Source organism: Anolis carolinensis, chromosome 1, assembly GCF_035594765.1.
Source record: "Anolis carolinensis isolate JA03-04 chromosome 1, rAnoCar3.1.pri, whole genome shotgun sequence".
Taxonomy (NCBI): domain Eukaryota; kingdom Metazoa; phylum Chordata; class Lepidosauria; order Squamata; family Dactyloidae; genus Anolis; species Anolis carolinensis.
In genome coordinates, this window is record NC_085841.1 from 77,734,382 (window position 1) to 77,762,258 (window position 27,877).

The 27,877-nt window shown below is 38.6% G+C and overlaps 1 protein-coding gene across 3 annotated transcripts in view; it reads right to left on the reverse strand.

Annotated features, from left to right (window-relative positions):
- sash1 (SAM and SH3 domain containing 1) overlaps window positions 1-27,877 on the reverse strand; it is a 713,255-nt gene that overhangs the window by 220,193 nt on the left and 465,185 nt on the right. The window contains exon 1 of one of the 3 annotated variants that reach the window (XM_062977588.1): window positions 23,336-23,368. The exons of the other annotated variants lie outside the window; for them this stretch is intronic. Coding sequence (XP_062833658.1) covers window positions 23,336-23,353 — 18 coding nt within the window. The 5' untranslated portion in view covers window positions 23,354-23,368. Of the gene's footprint in view, window positions 1-23,335; window positions 23,369-27,877 lie in introns of those variants that run through there. 3 annotated transcript variants of the gene reach the window in all.

A 27,877-nucleotide genomic window follows, 5' to 3' on the forward strand; every position in this document is an offset into this window, starting at 1 on the left:
TTACTTGATTGAAAGTGAAGCAGAAGTAGCAAGTGCTGATTTAAATTCTTGACTGTCATTTTTCTGCCTACCATTGCCACTGATCATTCTTCTCTGATTATAATTGCTGTAAAATTGCATGTTTTTGCCTGTCCCTTTGGACAAGTGGGTTGAAATTAGTAGTTCTGCAGAGCAGCAGTCGACTCATTAAAATACGAAATACTTGAGCTGGGGGTGGAGAGCAAAATGTGGGGATTGGCCCTGTTATATATGACAGAGATCGCCAAGCTGGTTCTTAAGCTTAAACTGTGTAAATTTAATCGTAAATGCATTCTTTTCAAATTATACAGTACATAATCAATTTAATGTGCGATACTTGGTGGAAAATAACCTCACAGAGGGTAATACTAATAATAGTAATAAAATATGTCATGTGGTGGGTTGAATATTATTAAGAACCAAATAATGGGAGAGTAATGTAAGAGAATAACATGTGACATAAATTTATGTTTCTATTTTTTATATATTGTATTATTCTATACTTAGGTCAGAATCAACTGTATTAAGTCAAGTAGGTTTCACTGCAAGAATTTAAAAATAATAGTGACACGAGGACAAGCATACAATCTCTATGCTTCCTACCAACCAATGCAATACAAGAAAAGCTGCTTATACTGTGTTTACAAAACATGCTGTTTCCCAAGTTTGTACAGAGAGAATTTAGTGTCTTTGGAGTTGGCCTAAGACTGATAATACAGATGTTGTGCTTGTGATGAATTTGGATGTTTGGCATTTCTTTTGTGATAGTTAAATAGAATCCCTGCAAAAGCAGTATAAAAACAGAATTATATAGTGTTTAACTGAACCAGTAGTGTGTAGGATCTATTTTAAGTATGTATAGAATAATAGAATTGGATCATCCAGTTCAACCCCCTGCCATGATGCAGGAAAAGCATAATCAAAGCACTCCTGACAGATGGCCATCTATTTCCACAGCTTATAAAATTGATAGTATCGTACCACACATACACATAACTGTACCATGTTAGATAACAAAGAGAATGTTTCATAAATATGTGTACACATCTTAATATCTTATCACTTGGAGCCCCCCCAGCAAACTGTTTAAATGGGGCAGCCAATTTCCAATCTCTGAGAGTGTAATGACTTGAGAATGGTGGGTTCTTGAGAGTCTCTTTCAGATGGCAAATGAATTTTACATTGCACAGTGCTCTTGGAAGGGTTACACTTTCTGTTTAACATGCATACATAATATCTGCTGTATATTCTAGTTCTTCCAAATGGAATTAATCTGTTCATAATATATAACAAAAACAAGCAATTCCATGTTCTCTTGTGTCTACACATGTATTTGTATGTGCTAGAAAGGCATGGGACAAATACAGAAAATGAAAACCTTTGAATGTGGCTGAAACTGGAATCAGGCCAGGTTGTGGCTCAGGCTGGTTAGCAGCCAGCTACAACAAATCACTCTGACCAAGAGGTCATGAGTTCGAGGCCCGCCTGTGCCTGCGTCTGTCTCTGTCTCTGTTCTATGTTACGGCATTGAATGTTTGCCTTATATGTGCAATGTGATCTGCCCTGAGTCCCCTTCAGGGTGAGAAGGGCAGAATATAAATGCTATAAATAAATAAATAAATACATTCGATTAATCTGACTATTCCTACTGCACTTACATCCACTTTTACATCCACACATGGAATGGCAGATAATTACTGTCCCTTTGTAAAACTTTGATAGAAAACCAATTTTGAGCAGTATTCTTTTCATATTTGAGAGTCTCAAAGTGTTCTAGAGAATTTTTCTGCATAGTAAATAGGTGAAGTTTTTTTATATGTGTGTGCACAAAATACACATTTCCTGCACACAAAAGTCACAGGTTATGTTGTACAGAAAAGTCCTCCAGGGCATTTTAGGAGGAAATATCTGGAGAAAACTGAACAAAAGTCTTGCTGGACTATTATTACACTTTGACTGGAAAACACATAAGAGAGAATATTCTTCGCATTTCTAGTATCTCAATAATCCTTTTTTTACAGCCCTAAATGGTTGTTACTATCTCTGGAGATTAGGTTTGAGAGATTTTGCTTAAGGTGCCTTCTTGTAATGGCTGCATGAAGACATATCTGAGTCAATGTGGTTTGAGTGCTTGACTAAGAACGTTAGGAAACCTTTGTTGAAATCTTGGCAATGGAAACTCACTGGGTGACCTTGAGCAAGTCACATCCTCTCAGCCTCAGAGGAATGCAGTAAAGACTAAACCTCCATGAACAAACATGCCAAGAATGGCCCATGATACATTTGCTTTAGGCTCACCATAAGTCAGAAATGACTTGAAGGCGTACAGCAACAATAACAAAAACAAATCCAAGTACTATGTGGTTTGCATACTATTCCTGCCAGACCTTATTGAATTAGTTGTCTTGCATGAATTAAAAACTTTAATTGTTCAAAAAGAGTCTCATTTATCTGTCTGTCTATCATCTCCAACATGAACTGATATTTCTCTTCACTTTTCAGAAAACTGAACTAAAATAGGAATGATTACTTACAGGAAAAGATATCATAAATCTAATATTTCCTTATTTGCATATGTTTGAAAAATTAATTCAAATGAAAAATAAAGATCTAGAGAAAAGGCATTATCAGTTTGATGGAAAAATAAGATTAGCATGCAAAGATGAGTGGGAAAAAACTATTACACTTTGAATAATTTATTTTTGTTTAATGTCTGAGGTAAAAATCCAATCACTTTTATTTTTTAATTCAAGGAAGTGAAATATGATCTTGAGGATCAATTGCCCATTTGTTTCTCAAGAGACGTCTCCGGAAGGCATATTTTATGCTCTTTCAAGAAGAAGTAAAAGTACTGCTTAGTTATCAAAAAAGGTAATTTCCATACATAGCATCTACTTATATGCTGCCAAATGAAGCCTTAACACTTTAATAGTTCAAAAATAAAACCTTCAATTTGGGTCAAAGACAAAACTGTTCTTCAATATAATTACAGTAGAGTCTCACTTATCCAACATAAACGGGCCGGCAGAATGTTGGATAAGCGAATATTTTGGATAATAAGGAGGCATTAAGGAAAAACCTATTAAACATCAAATTAGGTTATGATTTTACAAATTAAGCACCAAAACATCATGTTAGACAACAAATTTGGCAGAAAAAGTAGTTCAATACACAGTAATGCTATGTAGTAATTACTGTATTTATGAAGTTAGCACCAAAATATTACGATATATTGAAAACATTGACTACAAAAATGTGTTGGATAATCCAGAACGTTGGATAAGCGAGTGTTGGATAAGTGAGACTCTACTGTATAACCAAAAAAGTGCCTTGGCAGATACAGTGTTCCTTCTTTCAAAACCAATTTTGATTAGGTTCATTACTTAAATTTAAAAAGTTTCCATATGGCTGGCCTTTCCACACAAGTACAGTTAATGTCTGAACCAGTTTTCAAAAACCCATGAACTCATCAGATGGGCTTAGTTTCGGTGGCATGAAATTGATCTTCTATAGCTTTATGACAGAGTTTGCTGATGACGTTGAACTACATCCAGTGGGGCTCCATTATAAAACTACTAGCTGTGCCCGGCCACGCGTTGCTGTGGCGTTGTCTGGTGGTGCTGGTGAGAAATTGTTGAGGTAGTGGTGGTACTGAATGTCTGTTGTATGGTTGTCTGTATGTTTAGTATGCATTTGGTTGTTTGTATACTGTGAAAGTGGTGAGGATCCTGTGTAGTATTGTATAGTATTTATACGTTGTCCATGTGTTGTGAATGCTTGGATTGTGTCCTGCTGCATAGTAGAAAGGGTTGGGCTGGATGGCCCTTAGGGGTCTCTCCAAACTCTTGGATTCTATGCTTCTATTATCATCATCATCATCATCATCATCATTATGTAGAGGCTGGATGGCCATCTGTCAGGAGTGATTGGGTTGTGTCCTCCTGCATGGTAGAAGGAAGTTGATGTGGATGATCCTTAGAGGTCACTCCAAATCTTAGGATTGTATGATGTTGTTGTTGTTATTATTAGTAGTAGTAGTATTAGTATTGAGAGGCTGGGTGGCCATCTGTTGGGAGTGCTTGGATTGTGTCCTGCATGGCAGAATTGGGTTGGACTGGATAGCCTTTAGGGGTGTCTCCTAACTGTCTGATGGTATGATTCGATGTGTATTATTATTGTGCAGATATTGGATGGCCATCTGTCAGGAGTGGTTGGATTGTGTCCTTCTGCATGATATAAGGAAATTGAACTGGATGATCCTTAGTGGTATGTGCTAACCTTAGGATTGTATGATGTTCTTCTTCTTCTTCTTCTTCTTCTTCTTCTTCTTCTTCTTCTTCTTCTTCTTCTTCTTCTTCTTCTTCTTCTTCTTCTTCTTCTTCTTCCTCCTCTTCTTCTTCTTCTTCTTCTTCTTCTTCTTCTTCTTCTTCTTCTTCTTCTTCTTCTTCTTCTTCTTCTTCTTCTTCTTCTTCTTCTTCTTCTTCTTCTTCTTCTTCTTCTTGAGAGGCTGGCAGGCCATGTGAAAGGAGGTGGAAAGAGGAGTTTTTGGAGGAGCCTTTTTTTCCCTTTAAGGCTTGAGTTGGCTGTTTGCTGGGTTTCCTCCGTGAGGAAATGTGCCTGGGGGAAGAGGGCAGCGGTGGTCAGAGAAGGGCGATCTGGCTGGCTGAGCCCTTCCCTCCTTTCCCTCCCAGATCGTCTTTCCCTGGGTCCCTCATACCTTGTTGTGTTCTGAGATTTTATTTTCCTTTGAGGTTTGGGGGGGGGGGGGGGGGGGGGGGGGGAGGTGGAAAGAGGAGTTTCTGGAGGAGCCTTTTTTTTTTCCTTTGAGGCTTGAGTTGGCTGGGTTTCCTCCATGAGGAAATGTGCCTGGGGGGAGAGGGCAGCGGTGGTCAGAGAAGGGTAATATGGCTGGCTGAGCCCTTCCCTCCCTGATCCTCTTTCCCTGGGAGTCCATACCTGTTCTGAAGAGATTTTTTTTTTCCTTTGAGGTTTGGGAGGGGGGGGGAGAGAGAAAGGAGGTGGAAAGAGGAGTTTCTGGAGGAGCCTTTTTTTTTCCTTTGAGGCTTGAGTTGGCTGGGTTTCCTCCATGAGGAAATGTGCCTGGGGGGAGAGGGCAGCGGTGGTCAGAGAAGGGTAATATGGCTGGCTGAGCCCTTCCCTCCCTGATCCTCTTTCCCTGGGAGTCCATACCTGTTCTGAAGAGATTTTTTTTTTTTCCTTTGAGGTTTGGGAGGGGGGGGAGAGAGAAAGGAGGTGGAAAGAGGAGTTTCTGGAGGAGCCTTTTTTTTTTGAGGCTTGAGTCGGCTGGCTTTCCTCCGTGAGGAAATGTGCCTGTGGGGAGAGGGCAGCGGTGGTCAGAGATGTCAGTGTTCGTAGTCAAAGGGGTTTGGGTGAGTGAATTGGGCGGACTGGCGGGAAGCAGGAATTGGCCGTTTTTGCACATGCGCAGATGGCGCAGCGTCCGTAGTCAAAGGGAAGCGCGAGGAGGGCTTCTTTGAGCAAGCGGAGATGGTGGGTTGTGGGTTGTGTGATTTTCTGTCCCTGTGAAGGTGCATGATGTGATTTGTCATTGTTTCAACCTTAAGGCGTGGATGTTGCATTGTGTGGTTAAATTTCTATGTTGGGGGGTGTTTAATTTTGTTGTTTTGCTCGGCGCTCGAATTCCATTACTCTTTTATATATATAGATGGAAGATCCAGTGCATGCTGGGGCAGCAACATGGGAGACTTCCTGTGTTGCCTTTGAAACAAAGGGGGGAAGCCAATAATTGAGTTGGGCGATATGAGGCGTGGAGTGATGGGTTCCCTCCACGCGATACTGGCGGCCTGTGTAAAGAGGTCCCTCGTGCCTTCCAGGTGGTGTCTGAGGACTATGAATTCTGTAGTGTAATAAATATTGAAGGCATCCACTTAGAATGGATTATATAAAGCAGTCTATCTGATGGTAGAGAAAACAGTTATTTTTCTAATATGCCAGGAACTACTACCATATTGGTCCCCATGGCTAGATCAGTTTCTTTCTTTCTTGCAAGCTCTCTGGCAATTAGATAATGATGGTGTATGGACTAGTACTAGTCCATGGACTACCATTTTGAGAGACAACTGTGCAACCTATGCAGAGCCTGAAGACAGTTGTAAAAAGAAGCGTATTGTCCAACAGAAATGTGTATGTACGATGTCTTCACTGAATTATATGAAATCTTTACTTTCCTGTCTTTCCCTCTTTAAAACTACTATATCCGTGTATCTTACTATCTGCATACCCAATAAATAAGTTTGTTTTAGTTTACATGGGGACCATCTCAATCTCAAAGGTATTTGCATATGTGATTTGTAGAATATGAACTTCTCACAGCAACATAAGGGCATATAGTACATCCTGGTGTTGTTTCTCATAACTTTGTAAATAGATATTTAACAATTGAACTATAATTAGCTTAACCATAGTTTAGAGTTCATCTGTGGTTAACTGGAATTTCAGTATGTATCATCCATATCATAGTTTAACACATGTAGTCAACTCACCCCTAGTAAAAGCTTAAAAGTGTGCTTGTAGCTGCAATTGTTATAACTGGGTATATCTGCCAAGTATGTAAATGTAAGGTGGGCTGCAGTCCTAAATTTGTATTTTGACCAACAAGCAAAAATGGAATGGCATACAGTCAAGAAAAAAGATCAGTGGCTTGCATTTCTTGTTTACAAGAGAAATTGTGGTGCCTCGTGCATCTGCAGTTCAGCTGCAAATCTTTAATTAAATCAGTGGTTATGCCTCACTTTCCATACCACTCTGCAGGCCTAGACATGTGTATACACTTTGACGTAAGAGGTATTGCTCACACGGGTGTGGATTTTAACCCTCCACATTTAATACTGCTTGCTGCTATAATTGGATTTTGATAAAATAATGAGGATACCATTTTGTTGACAAAGGCCCCATCTATACTGTCATAAATTGAAGTTTGAACTGCATTATATGGTCAGTGTAGATTCATATACTTCAGATTGAACTGCATTGAACTGGATAAAACATGTCTGTCTACACTATCATATAATTAAGTTCAATCTACAAATGCATGATGCCACAAGAATGTGAATGTATATTATTGTTTTAAACTGTATCTTTATGATGTTTTATACTTATTACTGATGTATTGGTTTGTTGTTTACATGATTTTAATATGTTGTGAGCCATTTTGGGGCTTGTGAGGGAGAAAAGCAGGATATAAATAAAGATTTATCATCATCATCATCAATGGAAAACATGACTGAGAAGAATATTAAACTGAAATAGTTGCTTTTCAGTAATTTTAGACTAACATCTAATCTAAATACTCTACACCAGTGATTCCCAAAGTGGGCGCTACTGCTCCCCAGTGGGCGCTGGAGCGATGCAGGGGGGTGGTGATGGCACCTATTAGGTCATGAGGGCGGGGCCAGGGGAGGGGCAGGGCCTCTTCCCAAGTGCTGGAAACAGGGCTGAGCACCTGAGGTGCCTGTTAGGACACATAGGGGGCAGAGCTAGAGGAGTGGGCGTGGCTTCTTCCCAAGAGCCCGAGGCAGGGCTGAGAATCTATACTTCTCCTGAGGCACTTGTTGGGAAAGGGGGTGGCAGGCCAAATAAGTTTGGGAACCACTGCTCTACACATTTGCTTTTACTGAATGAACAAAATGTCCCAGCAGCAGAAGCAGATCCTAATGATAGCAGCTATAATTACATCTTTTTCGTGCCAAGGATTTTTCAGGAACCACTTTCTAAGTTTTGAGGCTGCAACATCTAACACCTCTATGGGGTGGCATAGAATGGAGTTTCTTGAAGGTTCTGCTTACTTGCCAGATACTGAAAACATTATTCTGAGGCAGAGTAATACCCACTTTCAGTTGAGGATGACTTTGAGGTAATAAAGATGTGCATGCATGTGCTGATGAGCTCAAGACTGTATTTCTGCAATGCAATTTACATTGGGCTACCTCTGTATCGTGTTTGGAAATTCCAGTTTGTTCAAAACATAGTGGCCAGAATAGTTACAGGAACATCTAGGAGTGAACATATCACACTCATATTAAAATCACTTCTCTGGTTGCCAATTAGTTTCTTGGCAAAGTACAAAGTGTTGGTTTTGACCTTTAAAGCCCTACATGGTTTGGGTCGAGGTTATCTAAAGAACTGCCTTCTCTCGTACAGCCTGCCCCAAACACTTAGGTCCTCTGGGGGGGGGGGGGGGGCGCCTGCTCCAACCTGCCAGAACCTGACTGGCAGCCACCACCCAGAGGACCGTTTCATCAGCTGCTCCAAGACTGTGGAACGACCTGCTGGAATGAGCTGTTGGAATTTAAAGCACACCTGAAGTCCTATCTCTTCTAGCAGGCCTACTCAGTCAGTTTCAACTATGAATTTTAAACTGACATCTTGCGTTCAATATACTTTAATCTTCGTTCTGTGTATTTTAATATATGTATTTTGTTTAAATATGTGAATTTTATATAATGTTTATGATTATGTGTTTGTAGTTATGTTGTAATCTTTCTCAAACCATGAAAAAAGACAGGCAAGAAAATAATAATAATAATAATAATAATAATAATAATAATAATAATAATAATAATATATTATTATTATTGGGTAGCTCCTAATCACAAGCTTATTGTTAACAGGATGGCTTCATAATCTTGATTTGGACAAGTTATATTTCCGTTTGGATTTACCTTCCCCCCCCCCTTGCATATAACAGGATAGTTTATGTAAACCTCTCCAAAGATTATGACACAAAATTTTGATGCTTGGACTCAGAATGTCACAGGTACCAAATGTTTATTGTCTCTATAGTTTGCTATATTGAGCAGCATGGCTCCACCCCAACCTTTAATTTGCCGTTATCTACAGTTATCATGAGCTAAACAGGCCAGCATCTTTTCTTGCACAAATGTCAGTTTCATAATGGAGCTATTTAGTGCAGTCATCTGTCTAAGTCCACCAGTACCATGCTCTCTTATAAACTTAGTACAATAAAAAGAAAGAACTGAACAAGGATGGGCACAGTCTCACTAAGTGACTGAGGACATAAGACAACTGTAACTCTTAAAACAGTATCGTGACTCTTTTCTTGAAAATATAGGATCTGTAATTAGTGCAGAACTTCATAATTCTTTGTGTGGCTTTCTATTTTCACAGGGCTTGGGACTAGGAAAAAGCACACTTGATAGTCAGCAGCTCAGAAAGGGCTGTGCTCAATGAGTTGCTTACACTGAGGAGATAGTCCAGAGGCAGCATATGACCTGGTAGTACCTAATTTTTTTAGACTGAAATCTGCATTACTTCCTTCAAATGATTTACTGTGATAACACTGCACAGCAAGAGAAATGAAGATGTGGGATATCTAAACTTCCACAGTTAGTCTCAATTTAACTGATTGTGCTGTGGGACAATATGCTAGATACTGGTAAGGAAAGGTGACAGGATTGAAATATCCTAAAGCCACCTTGATAATTACAAGAGACAAATAGATAGCTAGACAATATTACACATTTCTAACTCATCACACATCAAGCATTAGCATGATGAAGTTTAAGCACCATCTTCACTGTCATTATAATGTAGATTGAATTGGATTATATGACAATTCATACTCATATAATCCAGTCCAATGCAGTTCGGTCTGCAATATATAAGTCCACACTGACCATATAATGCAGGCCATACTGCATTATATGACACTAAATGGTGCCTACTAAGCCCATGCTGTTGTTCCAGATGAATAGTTAGCAAGTCAGCAAGACTGTATGGATCAGAAATCAATTTTAACTGCTGTTGAATTCTATTAGGATGTTAGCTGTCCAATCTGCATGCATAAAGTGCTAAAAATAAGTGCAATATTAACTGTGTTCAAGAAGTAGTTCCAGATTTTAAAATGTCATGCCCTGCCAAATAAGCAATGACAGTCCTTCCTTGCCAGGGAGAATTATCCTTGTAAGGAAGAGCTCTCATTCTTTCTTTGGCAGAATGCAGAAGAAGGCGCTCAGTTCCCCCATTGCCAGAGAAACAGTGATAGTTTTGTCTCATCAGGGAGAGTTCTCCTCATGAGGATGGGATCTCTTTGGCTCTTTGGCAGGGTAAAGAGGGATGCATACATCTCCCCTCCTGCCACCAAAGCAGCAGTGACAGTCCTTCTTTACCAAGAAAAAGCACACGTGCATAGGATAGAGGATGCGGGAGTCTTTAGGTAGTGCTATTGCAGTGCTGCAGAAAACAAACTGCATGTCCATGGATCACCAAAGCAGTGCAAAAGAGGTAATGTGGGATATGTGTGATAAAGACTAATGAAGACTGGGATACTTCTGTAATGAAATGAATATGATTGCCATGATAGTAGGCCTATGTAATGAAGTCTTGCTAATTCCTATTACTATAGTTACTACTATCACCATTATCATGGTGCTGACTGCAGAGGGAATTAGGATTTAAGAATACTTTTGCAAAAGAGAAAAATGTTGGCCTAGTGGATAGAAAAGCAGAGGAGGAAACAAACATAGAGCCAGGAGTGAAAGACAAAAGCAACAGACAATGCTGGACACAATAATTTACTATCTGAAGCAAAGACCAAATTACAGTAGAGTCTCACTTATCCAACACTCGCTTATCCAACATTCTGGATTATCCAACGCATTTTTGGAGTCAATGTTTTCAATATATCGTGATATTTTGGTGCTAAATTCATAAATACAGTAATTACTACACAGCATTACTGCGTATAGAACTACTTTTTCTGCCAAATTTGTTGTCTAACATGATGTTTTGGTGCTTCATTTGTAAAATCATAACCTAATTTGATGTTTAATAGGCTTTTCCTTAATGCCTCCTTATTATCCAACATATTCGCTTATCCAACATTCTGCCAGCCCGTTTATGTTGGATAAGTGAGACTCTACTGTACTACCTTTTCCTCTTCACTAGGCCCTACTTTTAAAAAAATGTCAATGGAGATATCTGCCCAAACTTCTTCACTTCTGAGGTAGGCCTATTAAAAATGTTGTTGCTATTTAATTTTTATCCCATTTCCCCCCAAAATTAGGACTCAAAACAGCTTGCAATTTAAAAGAACAATTCAATGAAAAATACTCAAAAAGTGAACATTAAAATAAAATTAAACTATTTGCAATATTAAAACAATTCATACTCCAAGTTAAAAGAATTAAATGAAATAAAACGCTCTGCTTAACTAATCCTTCTTAAAGAGTCATCATATCTAATCTTTCCCATTGATCTCAATTTATTTACTGTGAGCATGAACAAGTTTGAATCTAACTCACTGGCATCTAGCAAAGCCTGGAAATGTAAATAGCTCCTTGGTCTACAGCAGCATCAATTCCCTCTGGCAAAAATATACTTTTTTGTCAGCAAATAGATGTGCCATAAGGGTAATTGTCTTAGGGAAAAGGTAGGATTATTTTCTGTCTGGATTAAAAATGAATTCCTTTTTTTACGTGTGTATTCATTATCTTCAGTCACTTTCTCCCCAAGGAGCAATTTATCACTATGTAGAGAACTCCACAAAAGAAGAAAGAGAAAACATTTTGTTTTGATAATATAGCTAAGGAGACTGTTAAATCATAAGAAGCACAAAATTGTAAAAGAAAAGATGTTTCAGATCTATATAACTGCTGCAAAGTTACCACCTCAGTGGAACTGCAAAATCTGCTCTTGAAAAAATGGAGAATAAGATGAAAGCAGTGACATCTAAATACCCTGCAGATGTTGAAAATGGGGCACAGCTAGCTGCATTTCCTCTTTCTCTAAAGAAACTTGAGATTAAATGAATCAGATCATATATGTAAATGGCCCAGAATGAATTTGTCCTTCAGAAATATTCACAGATAAAAGGACATTTATTTACATAAATAAGTATTTACATTTACTTATTTGTTTACATCATTTCCTTCTGAATCTTTTTTTGTCCAAGCGCTATGGTTGTGTTATCATATAAACAGTAGGTGATGGATTAGACTAAACGTTAACAATTTTCCCAAGCCTCCCAATCTAAGCTGGATGCCTGTTAAAATGGGATGCAATTATTATCCTTCCTCCAAGAGAGGAAAAGTAGTACTAGTTAATTATCTTTCTCTAAATTGAGGATTAGTTCATAAACTGCAAATAAAAAGAGCTGCATCCACAAATGGATGTCTTCTCATGACTCTGTTGCTCCTTCTTTTCTTTTGCAACTGTTGGTGAATGTTCGTCTATAAATAGATATACTCCATCTTTCTCTCATTTTGGGACCCACAATCACTAGGTCCCATTTTGTTAGAATGATATGGATCAAACCAATCTGAAATTGCTCAAGTGACAAGCACTACTACTAATGAGACTATAAAATAGGAACCAAACAAAGGATCCCAAATAACAGTATTTTTTTACCAATTTAATAATCCCTCGCCTGAAATTTTATTTTCATGTCAGGAGTGACTTGAGAAACTGCAAGTCACTTCTGGTGTGAGAGAATTGGCTGTCTGCAAGGATATTGCCCAGGGGATGCCTGGATGGTTTAATGCAGGGGTCCTCAAACTTTTAAAGCAGAGGGCCAGTCCACAATCCTTCAGACTGAGGAGGGGGTGAATTATCATTTGAAAAAAAAACTAACAAATTCCTATGCACACTGCACATGTCTTATTTGTAGTGCAAAACAACAACAATAACAATGAAAGAACAATACAATATTTAAAAATGAAAACAATTTTAACCAACATAAACCTATCAGGATTTCAATAGGAAGTGTGGGCCTGCTTCTGGTCAATGAGATAGTCAGGTTAATTAGGATTGTTGTTGTTGTGTGCCTTTAAGTCATTTCAGACTCTGGGCGAGCCTAAGTCTAAAATTATTTATTTATTCATTTACTACATTTATTTACATTTATATCCTGCCCTTCTCACCCCGAAGGGGACTCAGAGCAGCTGTATGTACATACAATATATTATATTATTAGCATAGCATCATAGTCATAACTATCTTCCTTGACCTTTCCTGCATTGGTCACACTTCTCCTGATTATCTGACATTACCTCAGGGCTCCTCTCATCCCAAATTGACCTTAAATGAATCTGTAGCACTTTATCTATGTTTTGAGTTTGCAACTTATAATATGCACTTTGCTAATCTACTATTACAACCTCACTGTTTTTAAATTCTATGTTTTTAATAAGTGTGTTTTTATTGTTTTTGGTTAATGTGCAAATATTACAATTGGTGCATGTTATTGTCTATTGATGTATTGTATATTGTTATTGTTTTGTATTTGATATTTCTGTGAGCCGCCCCAAGTCCCCTCCAGGGGAGATGGTGGTGGGATGCAAATAAACTTATTATTATTATTATAGCACAATATTAGCATTATATATTACTATATTGAACTATACCATTATGCTGTAATATTATATGTAATACAGTAGAGTCTCACTTATCCAACATAAACGGGCTGGCAGAACGTTGGATAAGCGAATATGTTGGATAATAAGGAGGGATTAAGGAAAAGCCTATTAAACATCAAATTAGGTTATGATTTTACCAATTAAGCACCAAAACAACATGTTATACAACAAATTTTACAGAAAAAGTAGTTCAATATGCAGTAATGCTATGTAGTAATTACTGTATTTACAAATTTAGCACCAAAATATCACGATGTATTGAAAACATTGACTACAAAAATGCGTTGGATAATCCAGAATGTTGGATAAGTGAGACTCTACTGTATATATCATATAATTAATATTATTATATGGTATTATTATTAGTATTATATTGTATAAAATGATAATATTATTATCAATATCATATGTATATACAATATATTATATTATTAAAACGGATATAAAAATATTATATTATAAATGAGGGCGGAGGCCAGGTAAATGACCTTGGAGGGCAGCATCCGGCCCCCGGGCCTTAGTTTGGGGACCCCTAGAATGTTATACTATCCTTGTGGAAGGCTTCCCTCATGTCCCTGCATGAGGAGCTGGAGCTGACAGAGGGAGCTCATCCATGCTCTTCTCAGATTCGAACCGGCAACCATCAGGTCAGCAACCCAGTCTTCAAGTCTTTAGTCCTACTGGCCCAATCCATTGCAACACCGGGGGCTCCTCTCACCTGAAGTACAGTGTCTGGACAACCTCTAGGAAATTATGCCCTTTAGTTGAAAGGCAGACCTATCCTGACAAGACAGAGGCTCTCCTGGTCAGTCGCTCGTCTGATCGGGGTATCGGGTGGCAACCTGTGCTGGACGGGGTTGCACTCCCCCTGAAATCACAGGTCTGCAGTTTGGGGGTCCTCCTGGATTCAGCGTTGACGCTGGAGGCTCAGGTGTCGGCGGTGGCCGGGAGGGCTTTCGCACAACTCAAACTTGTGCGCCAACTGCGACCATACCTCGTGAAGTCTGACTTGACCACGGTGGTCCATGCCCTAGTTACCTCTAGACTGGACTACTGTAATGCGCTCTACTTGGGGCTTCTCTTGAAGACGGCTCGGAAATTACAACTGGTCCAACGCTCGGCTGCCAGATTAATAACGGGGGCGAGTTACAGGGAGAGATCTACTCCCCTGTTTAAGGAGCTCCACTGGCTGCCGTTCACTTTCCGATCCCAATTCAAGGTGCAGACCATCATTTATAAAGCCCTAAACGGTTTGGGACCCACCTACCTTCGTGACCGTATCTCCTACCATAAACCTGCCCAATCTCTCCAATCATCAGGGGAGGCCCTCCTGTCGCCACTGCCTGTATCCCAGACCCGCCTGGTGGGAACAAGGGAGAGGGCCTTTTCTGCTGTGGCCCCCCGTTTATGGAACTCACTGCCCATCGAAATTAGGCAAGCCCCCACTCTTTTAGCCTTCAGGAAAGATTTAAAAACCTGGCTTTTCCGATGTGCTTTCGGAGAGTAACTATTACACACTTCTTTTGTTACTCCCCCAACATCTATCCTCGAGATTGTTTTTATCTTATGTCCCTGTTCTCCGTGATTGTATTTTTATCCTTTTCTCACCCCAAGTTTTAATTAAGTGTCTCATGCGGCCCGCCCTGTTATTTTTATATATATATATATATATATATATATATATATATATATATATATATATATTGTGTTGCATTGTATATGATTATTTATTGTATTGTTTAATTGTATTATGATATGTTGTTTTATATTTTGCTATATTGTACTGTTCTGGGCATGGCCCCATGTAAGCCGCCCCGAGTCCCCGTTGGGGAGATGGTGGCGGGGTATAAATAAAGTTTTTTTAAATTATTATTATTATTATTATTATTATTATTATTATCATCAGTTGCTTAGCCACACTCTATTCCCCTTTCATATTCTCATCCCTAGCCATTTTCAGACACAGAAAACCTAAAAGGATTTTTCCATACAGATGTTCTGGCTTTGAAAGCCCAAATTATGCCCAAGACCCAAATGCAGCTTAGATGATAGTTGCTATAGAGGAAATCCAACTTTATCTAAGGAAACAGAAAATTAATTCACAGTGGACTACTTAAGCTTCAGGATTCTACTGAATACTAAACCCATGCCATACTTCATGAACAGGTAGATTTTTTTTAAAGAAGAGTCTTCTTGGCTTTAGTCTGAAATGCCAAGTTAGCTTTATGTGGAGCCTGCCTTGGAGTAGCTATTTTATGTAGGGTGAAATATATTCATAGGAATTGTTTTGTTTTTCTGATTCTGAATATTTCTCTGTGTGGATCATTCACATTCTTACCAAGCATTTTCAGAAAATCTTTATGTAGTAGCTGAAGTAGTGTTCCACAGGCTATAAAATTTCAAAATGCACACAACTACATAAAGCCACAAGATATTTCATCAATGGTCCTGACAAATACAGACATGTCATCAAGTTTTAGGGTAGGAAATGGCTTACAGAATATTGCAAAAAATATTTTAAAAAATATAGTATCCCCTCCCTTTGTGATCTGGAAGTATGTGTATGCTTTGACAGTGGGGAGGCTGGGGAGAACATCCGTGGATAACCAATGGCATCAGCGGCTTGACCAAGCATGGACTTTAGTCTCAATTCAAAGTGAAAATTGACCCTTTAAATCATGCTAGATAGGGAGAAAAATTGTTAATGTATTATTTGAATCACAATGCAGTGATGCTTTTTAAAATGCACCTTAATATTTCTGGAAGTGTCATGGGCTGTATTTGCTTGGGAATGGCTGGGGAGAAGAGCTAATGAGCCCTTCCAGAAAATGCTCCTTACCAGCAAGGCATTCTCTTTTGAATGTGTTTTAGTGAGATAAATCCTAATGAATACAGCATTTCCATTGTTAAACCCATTGAGAAAATCCAGATGTCTGAAGAACAGAAAATATAGAGTCCCACAAAGGTGCTGAAATGACAGCAGCTTAAATACTACTTTCAATAAAAGGCTTGAATTTAAAAGGGTAGATATGCAAATTAGCTATTTAAAATCACATGTGTGCTCTTTTGGTGCTAAAATAATTGGATGGCATTGACAAACCACCACATCAAATGTATAATACTAGAATCCAGATATTTACTGAAATGCTGAATTGAACCCAAACAATAGCAGCAACAAAGACTAAAAGACTAGAAACCACTGACTTCAGATGATAACCACTGATGTGACACAAATGTTACTATAAAATTCCAAGCCTGGAGATTCTGGGATCATTCTGATTTTCAAGTCAGAACTTTACAAATACAGACACTCCTATAAAACTAGGCCCACTTGGGCACCCCAAAGTCATAGGAATTGTCCTAGATATTTGGGCATATAGTCAGCAATGCCTATAGGCCTCATCATGATCTCAGGTGTCATGGTCACCAAAGCATAGGGAAGCTCAATCACCCTAATCCTGCCAATAGCAGGAGTTTATAGGACTGGCGGAAAATTAGTAGGAAACGCTGGAACCACATTTTGCAATAGGAAGGCCTCTTGAATATGGGACAGGGGCAATTTCAAGATAAACTTGGAAATGAGATTGCTTGGAATTACAGGAACATGTTTGCAAATCATCCTTATTTACTAGTGAATTAATAGACTGAATGAAGCTACAGTTTGGTTTGATGAACTATGGAACCTAGCGGAACTGGTTAACCACGCTATTGCTTTCAGTGGGGTCTGGTCACTGGCAAAATCTTGTTTAATTGTAACCAAAGGATGATAAATGAGGTCAGATTCTGCAAGGTAACATTCATCCCCTCTTCAGCAAAAGTGTTGATCACCTGCTTCATTCTGAATACAATTCTTTCTAGTTAAAATAGCAGCTTTGGTCCTTTGCTTACAGTCAAGAAAGCCATACTGAAAATGGTAGGAAAACTTATTTCCAAGTAAACAAAAGATAGGATCAGGCTGCAAGCTGATCATCAGCATAATCCTGATGCCTATTTACGCTGGAGTCCTAGTATGCCCTCAAAGTCTTAGTTAAGTCTATAAGATTGAACATTGTGTTAATTAATTTATTTTCCTTCTGCTCATGGCAAAACTTATTTCCTGGAGAAAAATTCAGTCATTGTCTTATCTTCTTTACAAGGCCTTTGGGCATTTATGGCAGGATGAGAATACACAAGCAAAAAAAGCTCCAAAGAAGAAAATTATGGACAGACTGTCATTTGACAATTATGCTGTTTGGAATACCTCTATAGACAGCAGTTCCATCATCCACTAGTCTTGCATATCTTCAATCTGGAAAAAGACCCTCATCTCATATTAACAGCAGCAGCTGCTACTGTTTGGGTTTGAGAATAGTAATAAGCCATATGGTATGCCAAGAAATCCCATACACATTCTCACATGGACAAATATTATTATTGCAGAGAATGAACACATCACTATATTGACTTTTCTCTGGGGAAGTTTACAGTCGCTCAACCTAATTTTAAAAATACAGCCTGCTCGCCAGAGAGGAATGTGTTGAGAGATCTCCTAGATCTGACTTTGAAACTCAAAAGCCAGTATCTCAAAAATGTATCTTTAAAATTCTGATTGGATTTCAGCATAATTATAGTGAGATTTAGCAACTGAAACATTGGCAGTCCTCCAAACATTGTTGCACTGCAACTCCTATCAGCCTTTGCCAGTAAAGTCAAAAAGAGAGAAATGCTAGGAGTTGTAGGCTTCTTCTACAATGCCATATAATCTAGATTATTAGATAATCCACATTATCTGCTTTGAATTGGGTTATATGACTCTACACTGCCAGATAATCCAGTAAAGCAGATAATCTGGATCTTATATGACAGTACAAAAAGTTTAACAACCAATTATGCTTTGCCCATACTGAAGGATTGCCGGGTAAACTGCAGAGCAAGGCTACTGCACCTATATTAATTGTATAGAGAGAAGAGAGTATTTCAGCAGTTGCTGCTCACATGACAAGCAATACTTGCTGAATTTCCTGGATCTGCACAAGTACTGGAAGTACAAGGCCCCTTATCTGTATTTCATTCGGCAATCTTACTGCCACTGGATGATGTTGTTTCAGGCAACTACTAGGAAGAAAAATTGGACAGATAAAAGATTTTTGAAAAGATTCTAGTTGTAGCTTATTGGTCAAGTTTACATCAAAGCTCTGACTTGAAGCTTTTTATTTTTTTTATAACGATTGATCTTCTGCCCTTCTTGTGTTTGTGGCTTGCTCAGGGCAGCTAACAATGATTAAAACCAGCTATAAAAGAAAAGAAAACCATTACATAAAAAACATAACATAAAATAAAACTGGCTTTGGGTCAGCAGGTGAAACAAAGGCATAAGAAAGCATTCAGTTTAGTAGGACAAATGCTTGTTGAAAAATAAACACCTTTCAGCTAAGCATTTGGTGATAGAAGGAAAAGAGCTCTACAGGCTGAGTACATTAAGAGAAAAGCTTCCTTCTTTTGTGCCAAAAAACTGACTTTCTTAAACACTAAGGCTTAATTTACATTGACAATTTAAACCAGTTTCAGACTGGTACTGAAGAAAGTGGTTTCACAGTGGGTTGGAAATTCTGGAACCAGTTTGAGACCTTGATGATGATTACACAAACCACAGAGCTTTCTTTTGGGTGTTTTTGTGGGCATTTGTTGTCTAGTGGCCATGGTTTGAAGCTAGCTTTGAACTGCATTAAATGGTCAGCATAGATGGGACCTCCAAGATGTACGCTGGATCTACATTGCCCTATATCCCAGGATGTGATCTCAGATTATCTGTTTACCCCAGATTATCTGGCAGTGTGGACTCATATATCCTATAATCCAGTTCAAAGCTGATAAACTGGGATCAGAAAATCTGGGATCAGATCAGTGTAGATTCAGCCATAGAGAATGAGCTCTCCATCAGATCATATTGTTCAGGCAGCTTATTATTGAAATACAGGGTTTCTTAGGTCTAAGGTATAAGCGGAGTGGCTGACCAGAACAGGTGCACCATGAACAATATATGTGGGTTGGCCCAAAGCAGTTTTGCATTTTCTGGTTTTGACTTGAGGGCAGAAGAATAGGGATCATAGAATGGTTTCACAGCTACTGCAAAACCGATAATGGCATCTATTCTGTGTAAGTACAGAGCTGTGTGTGTCTCACAAGTATTGATTTAAACTGTACATTGACATTCCCTGAAAACAGGAGCTTTTGAGCAAAAAGCTACCAATAATTGAGTGCACAATCTCAACCATATCTAGTTGAGAGTAAAGAAAAGAGAAAATCTGGTAGAACATTACAAAATCTCCCCTTCACAGTTCTTTCTTAAAGTTGTCACTTCCCTTCTGAAATGCCAAGAGACCTTGAGGTGGAAAATTAATTCAGCAATGCATATTTAATGGGTGTATATGATATGATTGCCTGTAATTTACTGCTGAAGCTAATTAAAGGGATAAGGGCTGAGCCCTCTGAACTGTTCACAAAACTGCCAGTCTGGTACTATAGTCTAAAAGCTTACTTGGACATTTTCACTGCTTATTTTTCTGAACCACTTCACAACACAGTCAGTGCAGGGAGATCTACTATGAATATAGCTTCTTCCATTCTACAAACTAGCAAAGAGAGATCCTGCAGCATTTGTTGGGTGATACATTGATGGACTTTCTACCGACTCCACTAATACATCCAGAGACTGATATTCACCTTGAGGAGAAATTTTCTGCATTTTCAGAACCCATAAAAACCAAAGTGTTTTAGCAAGGTGTGATGGAAGCTTGCTTTAATGTGAATGCAAGCAGTTAAGATTTCAAGACATAACAGGCAGAGTAAAGCTTCACTATGAATCCAAGAAATACAAAAGTGATGCTATATGGAAGGTGTTAAGATCCCAAAACTACACACACAGAGAGTTTGTTAGAGATAAACTTGTGTCACAATAATAATAGCGAATCCTGGAAACTTGAACTATCCAAATCAGTCTAGTCTATCCTGCTGCCTTCAACACTTATTGGAACCCTCAGCCAATATGTTATGGCAAACATTTTGCACACACAAGGGCTCTTCAAAATTATTACAAAGACACAAGCATTCAGATCAATTTCTAATAGCAACTAGTAGCCTTCCTCCTGGCTTTGATGACAAAGAAATTGTAAATTGTAAAATAATTTTCTCAAAGCACAAGATAAAGACTGCTCTGTGTTAATTGTGGGAGAAATTAAGAAGAAGAACGGAAACTCTAGGCAAGTATGTATGAATGAACATAGCTCAAGAGATGGCTGGCATTAGGCAGTGAGGGGAGGGGGCACACACAAGCCATTTGGCAGCACAGCTCGCATTCATCAGACAAGAGACAAAAGAAAGCTTCACTCTGAGCCCTAGTGATATGAACACAGTGTTACATGAAAGGATTTTAAACTAGCTTATGTTGAGAGCAGCCCCATGATCAGGCTGGAGTGAGTGGGATCAGAATTGCAGCAGTTCTGATCCAGCATGAACTGACATCCATTTCATTGTTATGTACATGTCTCCTAGACTGCTCACTCTTCTGCCACATTCTCTCAGGAATCAGAACAGCAAGAATTGACAGCTGCTGGTTTTCACATCAGTGAGTGGCAAATCCGTCCTTGGTTTTAGTCTAAACTTTAAAGAAGGGATCAAAGAATCTGAACTTTATTTTCCAAAGTGGATTGCTTCTTTAAAATCCAGAGCAAACTCTGACATGGATTTACTGCCTCACTACATGGAATCTACAAGTTGTCACTGAGGCCCATCTACACTGCCATATAATCCATTTTCTCATCCTAGATTATCTTCTTTGGACTAGATTATAAAGAATCATAGAGACCTCATGGGCCATCGAGCCCAACCCCCTACTAAGAAGCAGGAAAAACGCATTCAAAGCACCCCTGACAGATGGCCATCCAGCTTCAGTTTGAAAGCCTCCAAAGAAGGAGCCTCCACCACACTCTGGTACAGAGAGTTCCACTGCTCAACAGCTCTCACAGTCAGGAAGTTCTTCCTTATGTTCAGGTGGAATCTCCTTTCCTGTAGTTTGAAGCCATTGTCCTGCGTCCTCATCTCCAGGGCAACAGAAATATGGCAGTGTAGACTAATATAATCCAGTTCAAAGCAGATAATCTGGGATCAGAAACTGGATTATATGGCAATGTAGATCCAGCCTGAGAGAAAGTAGAGTTTTCCTTGACTATGGCAGTGATTACTGGAGCTCTCCTCCTTCCCTTGACTATATAAAAAGTGAAAGGAATCACCACATGACTACACTAGTAACACTTTTCAAAGTTTGAACAACTGGAAATCCAGCAAACATTTGTCTCTGTGTTTGATGAAGCTGTTCTTGCCACCTCTTATGTTCTGGCACCAAGGTGAGTGTCCCACTACTAGGGCTGGGAATTGGGTAATATGGAGTGCTTGACCCACAACTGAATAAAATGCTAGAAAGAACCTGGTTCAACCCAAGAGACATGCTTTTGGGTGCGTGACCCAAACTCTGTTACCCTCTGAAGGAAAAATACTGAGACATGATTGGGCTCAACTTCTAAGATAAATACTATGGATCAACATGTACCTAAAGATAATTTCTCCTCTTTGTTTTGATGTGGCAACATTTGATGATAAACAATAATTATTGCTACAAGCCACTGAACTTAGATAGTTACTTTGTGACTCCACCTGTAAACACGGTTGGAGGATTTTAAGTGGTTTAGTAAAGTGCACCATGCAGTTTTTAAAGAAATCGTGGAGCTTATCTATATCATAAACAACCAGTGCTTGGAAGTTTATTAGTTATAAGAACTGCTGTTGTTGTAAACCTTCAAGTCATTTCTGACTTATGGAGACCCTAATGCCAACATAACATAGGAATTTCTTGGCAAGAGGTTAACCTTTGCCACCCCCTGAGGCTGAGAGAGCATGAATTGCCTGAGGTCACCCAGTGGGTTTTCAAGGCCAAATTTGGATTTGAACCATGGCTTCACTTGTAGTGTAGTGATCGAACCACTACACAACTGCTGAGTAAGTCACATAGTTCCCTGGGATTAATTAGATTTTGTGAGGAGATGACAAAATAACATGATAAATTGAAAAGGCACTATTGACTGGCAGCAAGGGTGGGCTGAGGTCTTTAATCTGTTCATAAAGGCCACATTGAGACATCTTCAGATACATTTTGAATATAATGTTTATGTTTGGTACTCCTAAGGATTAATAGAAAGGTAACCAGTGAAATAACAGCTAAATAAATAATTAAATGCAAAACCGTTTTACCTTATTGAAAGTGTAATAAAGTAACTGCCTCTGTCTCACCTCACCTTCAAAATTCTACAAGCCATCTACTTCTGTTTTACCTGCTCATCTCTCTTGGATAGATAGACCAGATATGAATGATTACTATCTTCCTTTAGTCAGATCTGCTATGTTAGAACTGCACTGTCAATAACAGACTACAAATGCTTCAAAAGAAGATTTTAAAACATAATTAAAGGGGGAAAATAAAGAAATTTATCTGAATATTTTCCCCAAGAACTTCTACAGCTATTTTCAACTATTTTGTTTATGCTGCCATAAAACTACCATTTCAATCCACATACTGACACAGGGAATTTCAACACATACTTATTTTCTTTACTTGATATATTCCAAACCTAAAAGTGATGGAAATACCATGCTAAAAAAAAAAATCTAACATTCAAAACCAACAGAAAAATTAGTTAAAGTTTCCAGTCTGGAACAGAAACTAGTAGGCTCAGTTTATCTCTCATATAAGCAGATAAGAAGATCAATACAGCAGTTTGGAGACACCCTGCAGCATTCAAACACCATAAGTGCAGTCAATTAAATTTCTTCAACCTGACAAATAAAGAGAAAAATACTTGCATTTTACTTACCACTTCCCTTTCAGCCATAGTGTTGGCTGCAAAATGATCCATAATAGAGAGAAAATGCAAAAAATCTTTTCCACTTTAGGAAGGAAACATTTTACTGTGAGAAGATTATGAACAGATTCTGTTCTGAATACTTCCTGAAAGAAAAACGGCTAACTGACCAATGTGTTTCGAATGATCTGCAGAGTGGCATTTCGTTTAATGAATCAAATGTATGACTTGCTTGATTGAATGCTTGCAAACCACGTAATAAGGGAAGGAGGAAAGGCTACACGTCCTCAAGCATTATTCACATTTGGGCTCAAGTTACAATGCGTCATTCTGCTTTCAGCCACTCCTAAATATATCTACAGCAATGCCAAGCCCAGCCTTGTATTATGTTTTCAGGAAAGAAACTTCAAGCCAGCAATTTAGCTTCAAATTGCTTCCATGTCACTGTTTAATGTACGTGAAATTATATAGCACATTAATTTTGCATTCACTTATGTAAGAAGAAACAGCTTTGATTCTCCTAGAATCTTGCATGGAAGCTGAGGCCTCCTCACTCTCTCTTTGGGGATATAGAACTAATACAAGGTAGGGCAATGGCCCTACAATCCTGACTAATGAAAATTAAAATAAACAATATCATAGCCATATATTATTACATCATTAGATTTCTTCTTACACACAGTATTTCCATTTTTTCAAAACGTCTTCAACTAACTTATCCTTTAGAACTCATGCTAACTTGGCTATTTGGCCAAACCCTTCAAATTTAACAATCCATTATTTCACCATTTCCAAGTTTGAGTAAACAATATTTTTGCTCCTTTTTCATATACCAAAGATGTAATCCACACTTACAGAAATTATTTTTTTCTCCATATCCCCTACCAGCCATCTCTAAAGTATATGCACTAAATATCATTATGTAGTTTGCTTTTGTGACAATAGATTTATCTGACAGACTGTCTTTCTCCCCCTCCTTGCCTCTCCCCTTCTCTCTTTCTCAGTGGCTAGATCAGGATCATGATGCATCCCTACTGTCATCTTTTGTAGTTTTGATCAGAATTCCTCCAGTTGGCTGGTAGTCAAAAAGAGAAAATATTAGTTTAATCTAGTTTTGTTCTCGAAGTAGCATGTGGATCTGCTTATCTTCTGCAATGTTCACCTTCAATAGCCTAGAATAGTTGCATGCCATGCATGTGAACATATTTTGACTTTCCCAAGGTTGATGTGCATATAAGACATTTTCCTTGAAATCATGTAACTAAAAAAAGGCTTGTCCGGGTTACCAAATCATGGGCATATACTGTTGTTCAAGAGTATATGATTATAAATAGACTTTGGTGACATCTCTCACTCTTTTTCTCAGAAATGCCGACCCCCATGCAAAAGAGCAATGTTTACCTTTTGCACACTGGTCATATCCTGATGACCTCAAGAGTTTTGGACTACAACTCCCATAATCACCAGCCAGTATGGCCAAATGGGTTGAGGGCTCCTCTTGACATCAGTGGAGGGATTTTAGACCAAAGTGAAATGGGCCATGATACAATCATCTTGCTTCTCCCTATTCATGTGCAAACTTACCCCAGCGTAATATGCATCTGTAAGGAGACTTTACAAAATCTTTTGGTATTACAGTAGAGTCTCACTTATCCAACGTTCTGGATTATCCAAAGCTTTTTTGTAGTCAATGTTTTCAATACATCGTGATATTTTGGTGTCAAGTTCGTAAATACAGGAATTTCTACATAGAATTACTGTGTACTTAACTACTTTTTCTGTCAAATTTGTGGTATAACATGATGTTTTTGTGCTTAATTTGTAAAAGCATAACCTAATTTGATGTTTAATAGGCTTTTCCTTAATCCCTCCTTATTATCCAACATATTAGCTTATCCAACGTTCTGCCGGCCCATTTATGTTGGATAAGTGAGACTCTACTGTAATTTTAAAATCTTCATTGCAGGCATTTTAAAATCTTCATTGCAGAAGTAGAGGAGACCAGCACCAACTTCCACAAATGTCTCCACTTTCTGCTGTGTTTTCTAAAAATCCTGCTGGGTCCCATTGAAGTTTTTAAAAAAGCCTCACTGCATTGAGTAAAGGCATAAGTTATGGCCAAATTCAGACTATAAACTAGAGATTTCCAATGACAGAAACATACCAGATGAAGTCTTTGCTGCAACATTTCAGTAGGACAAAGTGCATATGCTGTACCAGAAGTGGGTCATACAAATTTTTGCACTTTTTCCATAGCTGTGCAGTAGAAGCAAGGGAAAGCAGACAAACCACCTCATCAGATGGCTGGCAGCAGAAGGAGTGGTGGTCTGCGTCGCTGCGAGGTGTGAGGACTCCAGTGCCCCACAGCTTGCATAGCCCTTGCTGGATGGGCGATCACATGGGGGAAAGTGTGGTGCAAGCGTGGTGTGAGTACATTCCCCCCATAGATTGGGCAATACGGGAAGCCTCCTATGTTGCCAGGGCAGCAGTGGCATGCCGGTTCTGTTTCCCCCTGGGAACTGGCCAGCTCCGTGGGTGACCGGGGCTCGATCAGTGTTTGCTGCAATCTAGTCTGGCTTCAAATAGCTCTTCTCCTCTTGCCCTTATCACTTGTTTTAGCATAGTTACCCTAGTGCTTCTAGCCTATGTAGTTATCTTCAACAATTTTAAGCATGATTCTATGAAAAGGAGAATGAGCTTTAAAGAAAGGCAATTTTTTCGTATCTTTTGCTTCATCCAAAGGTCTATTAGAATTGCAACATTCCCTGAGTAGCAACTACACTGAGTGACACAGGAGTTTAACAAGTAGGTCACCCGTTTTGCTCACTTGTTTGGGATAGGGATATTATAATAGAATTGGCACATGTCTCTACTTGTTCTGATTCTACCGAAGAAGATGATATGATCAGGCTATAAATCTCCTAATTGTTCACTGTGAAGAGCTCGGCATTTGTTCAAAAGGGGGAATCCAGCATGTCTATAACTTAATACACAGGAAAGCTCCACATTTTTTGGTAAATGGCCAAACTTCAATTTGTCAGGAAATGCATTTTTAAGCTTTTCCCCACCCTTTGAAATCTGCAGCCAAGCAACTGAATCTCTCTTATTTCCCTTTACATTTTATAAAACACAGGCAACATTGTCTCTTTGCAAAGAATGGTGAACCCTCTGGCCTTGCCAATTAGAGTCAGGATGTCTACACTGCTTTATTTATTGTGCAGAACTGGAGGAATATTGTAGGCAAAGGAGCTTCAAACATTTCCTTTAATGCAGCTCTTTAACTCAGTCCTTGATAATTTGCTTTTACCAACCCTTTATCAAATTGAACAGCAGTTTTTCTATTGAACTTTAGTTTAGTTTAGAAGTACAAACTTCCTGGTCTGTACCCTGAACAGGAACCATTTAATTATTATAAAAATTAAATTAAAAATTTTCTTTTTTTGCCAGAACTTATCTGATGAAGAAATTGATTATTTCCTCAAAATCACACTGCCCATCCATCAGACTTGTTATGCTTGCTGAGAATGAGGCAAAGTAATTCAGCAAAAAGTTTGGAGTTCAATTGCAGCCTTTTGAAGAACTCTGCAAAGGCTGAGAAATAAATCATCTTTATGCTCCATTTTTGTAGTACTTTTTATTGATCTCACAAAACGATGTTTGAACACTGTGCACCAACTCAACATCCTTGATCATATTGAACATGGAGATGCTTAAAAACACCCTGACAAGTCAGTTGCTTATATAAGCAGGAAGGTCTAGTCATTTTTTACAATTGAGTAGGGAAATTTTTTTTTACAACAACTAAAGGCTGCTTCACATGATCTGTACTTACAAGCAAACATTCATAGGATTGTTTCTATCAAAATTATTGTTGTTTGTTCCCCTGTATGTAAACAGACCAAAATACAACAACGGCTGGCCTTTTAGTAGTCATTCTACTCAAAGTTTCCACTTAACTGGTTCTTTTCACAACCATTAGCTGCAGACTGGTGCCAATTACCAAAAGAGGTGCCCAGGCTGTGTTCTTGATTGATTCTAGCAGTTTATAGTTAAGACAGTCTCTTTGACAAGAAATACAAATTGGCTTCTCTGACCTTGTAATACAGATTTTATAAAATAAATGACTGGAGCTAATTTGCATACTCCCCTCAATCTCTTTTAAACTGCCACCTTTGATTTCAACGCATTGTTTTACTATACTAGTACTGCAGAAACTTGCTGAGAACATATTACCATAGATGTCAAACACTATGGAAAAACATTTATGACACAAAGTCAAAAGGAGAAGGAACTGATGGGATGAGAATGCCTTGTCAAAATGTCTTTTTACATAATTCATAGATGCAGAAAACAAAATCATTAGGACTGTTCAAGCAACAAATGATATTTAGTCAATGTGCTATGCCTGTTTGTGGCAGAGTGAGATTACTCCAGCAGATCTGTCCTTACTTCTAGAGGTTGATAAAGGGTGAATCTACACTGGTGAGCAAATCTACTGGTAGGATGGTGTTCACAAGATCCAGCTGGACAAAGAGTACATCAAGCTTAATGGAC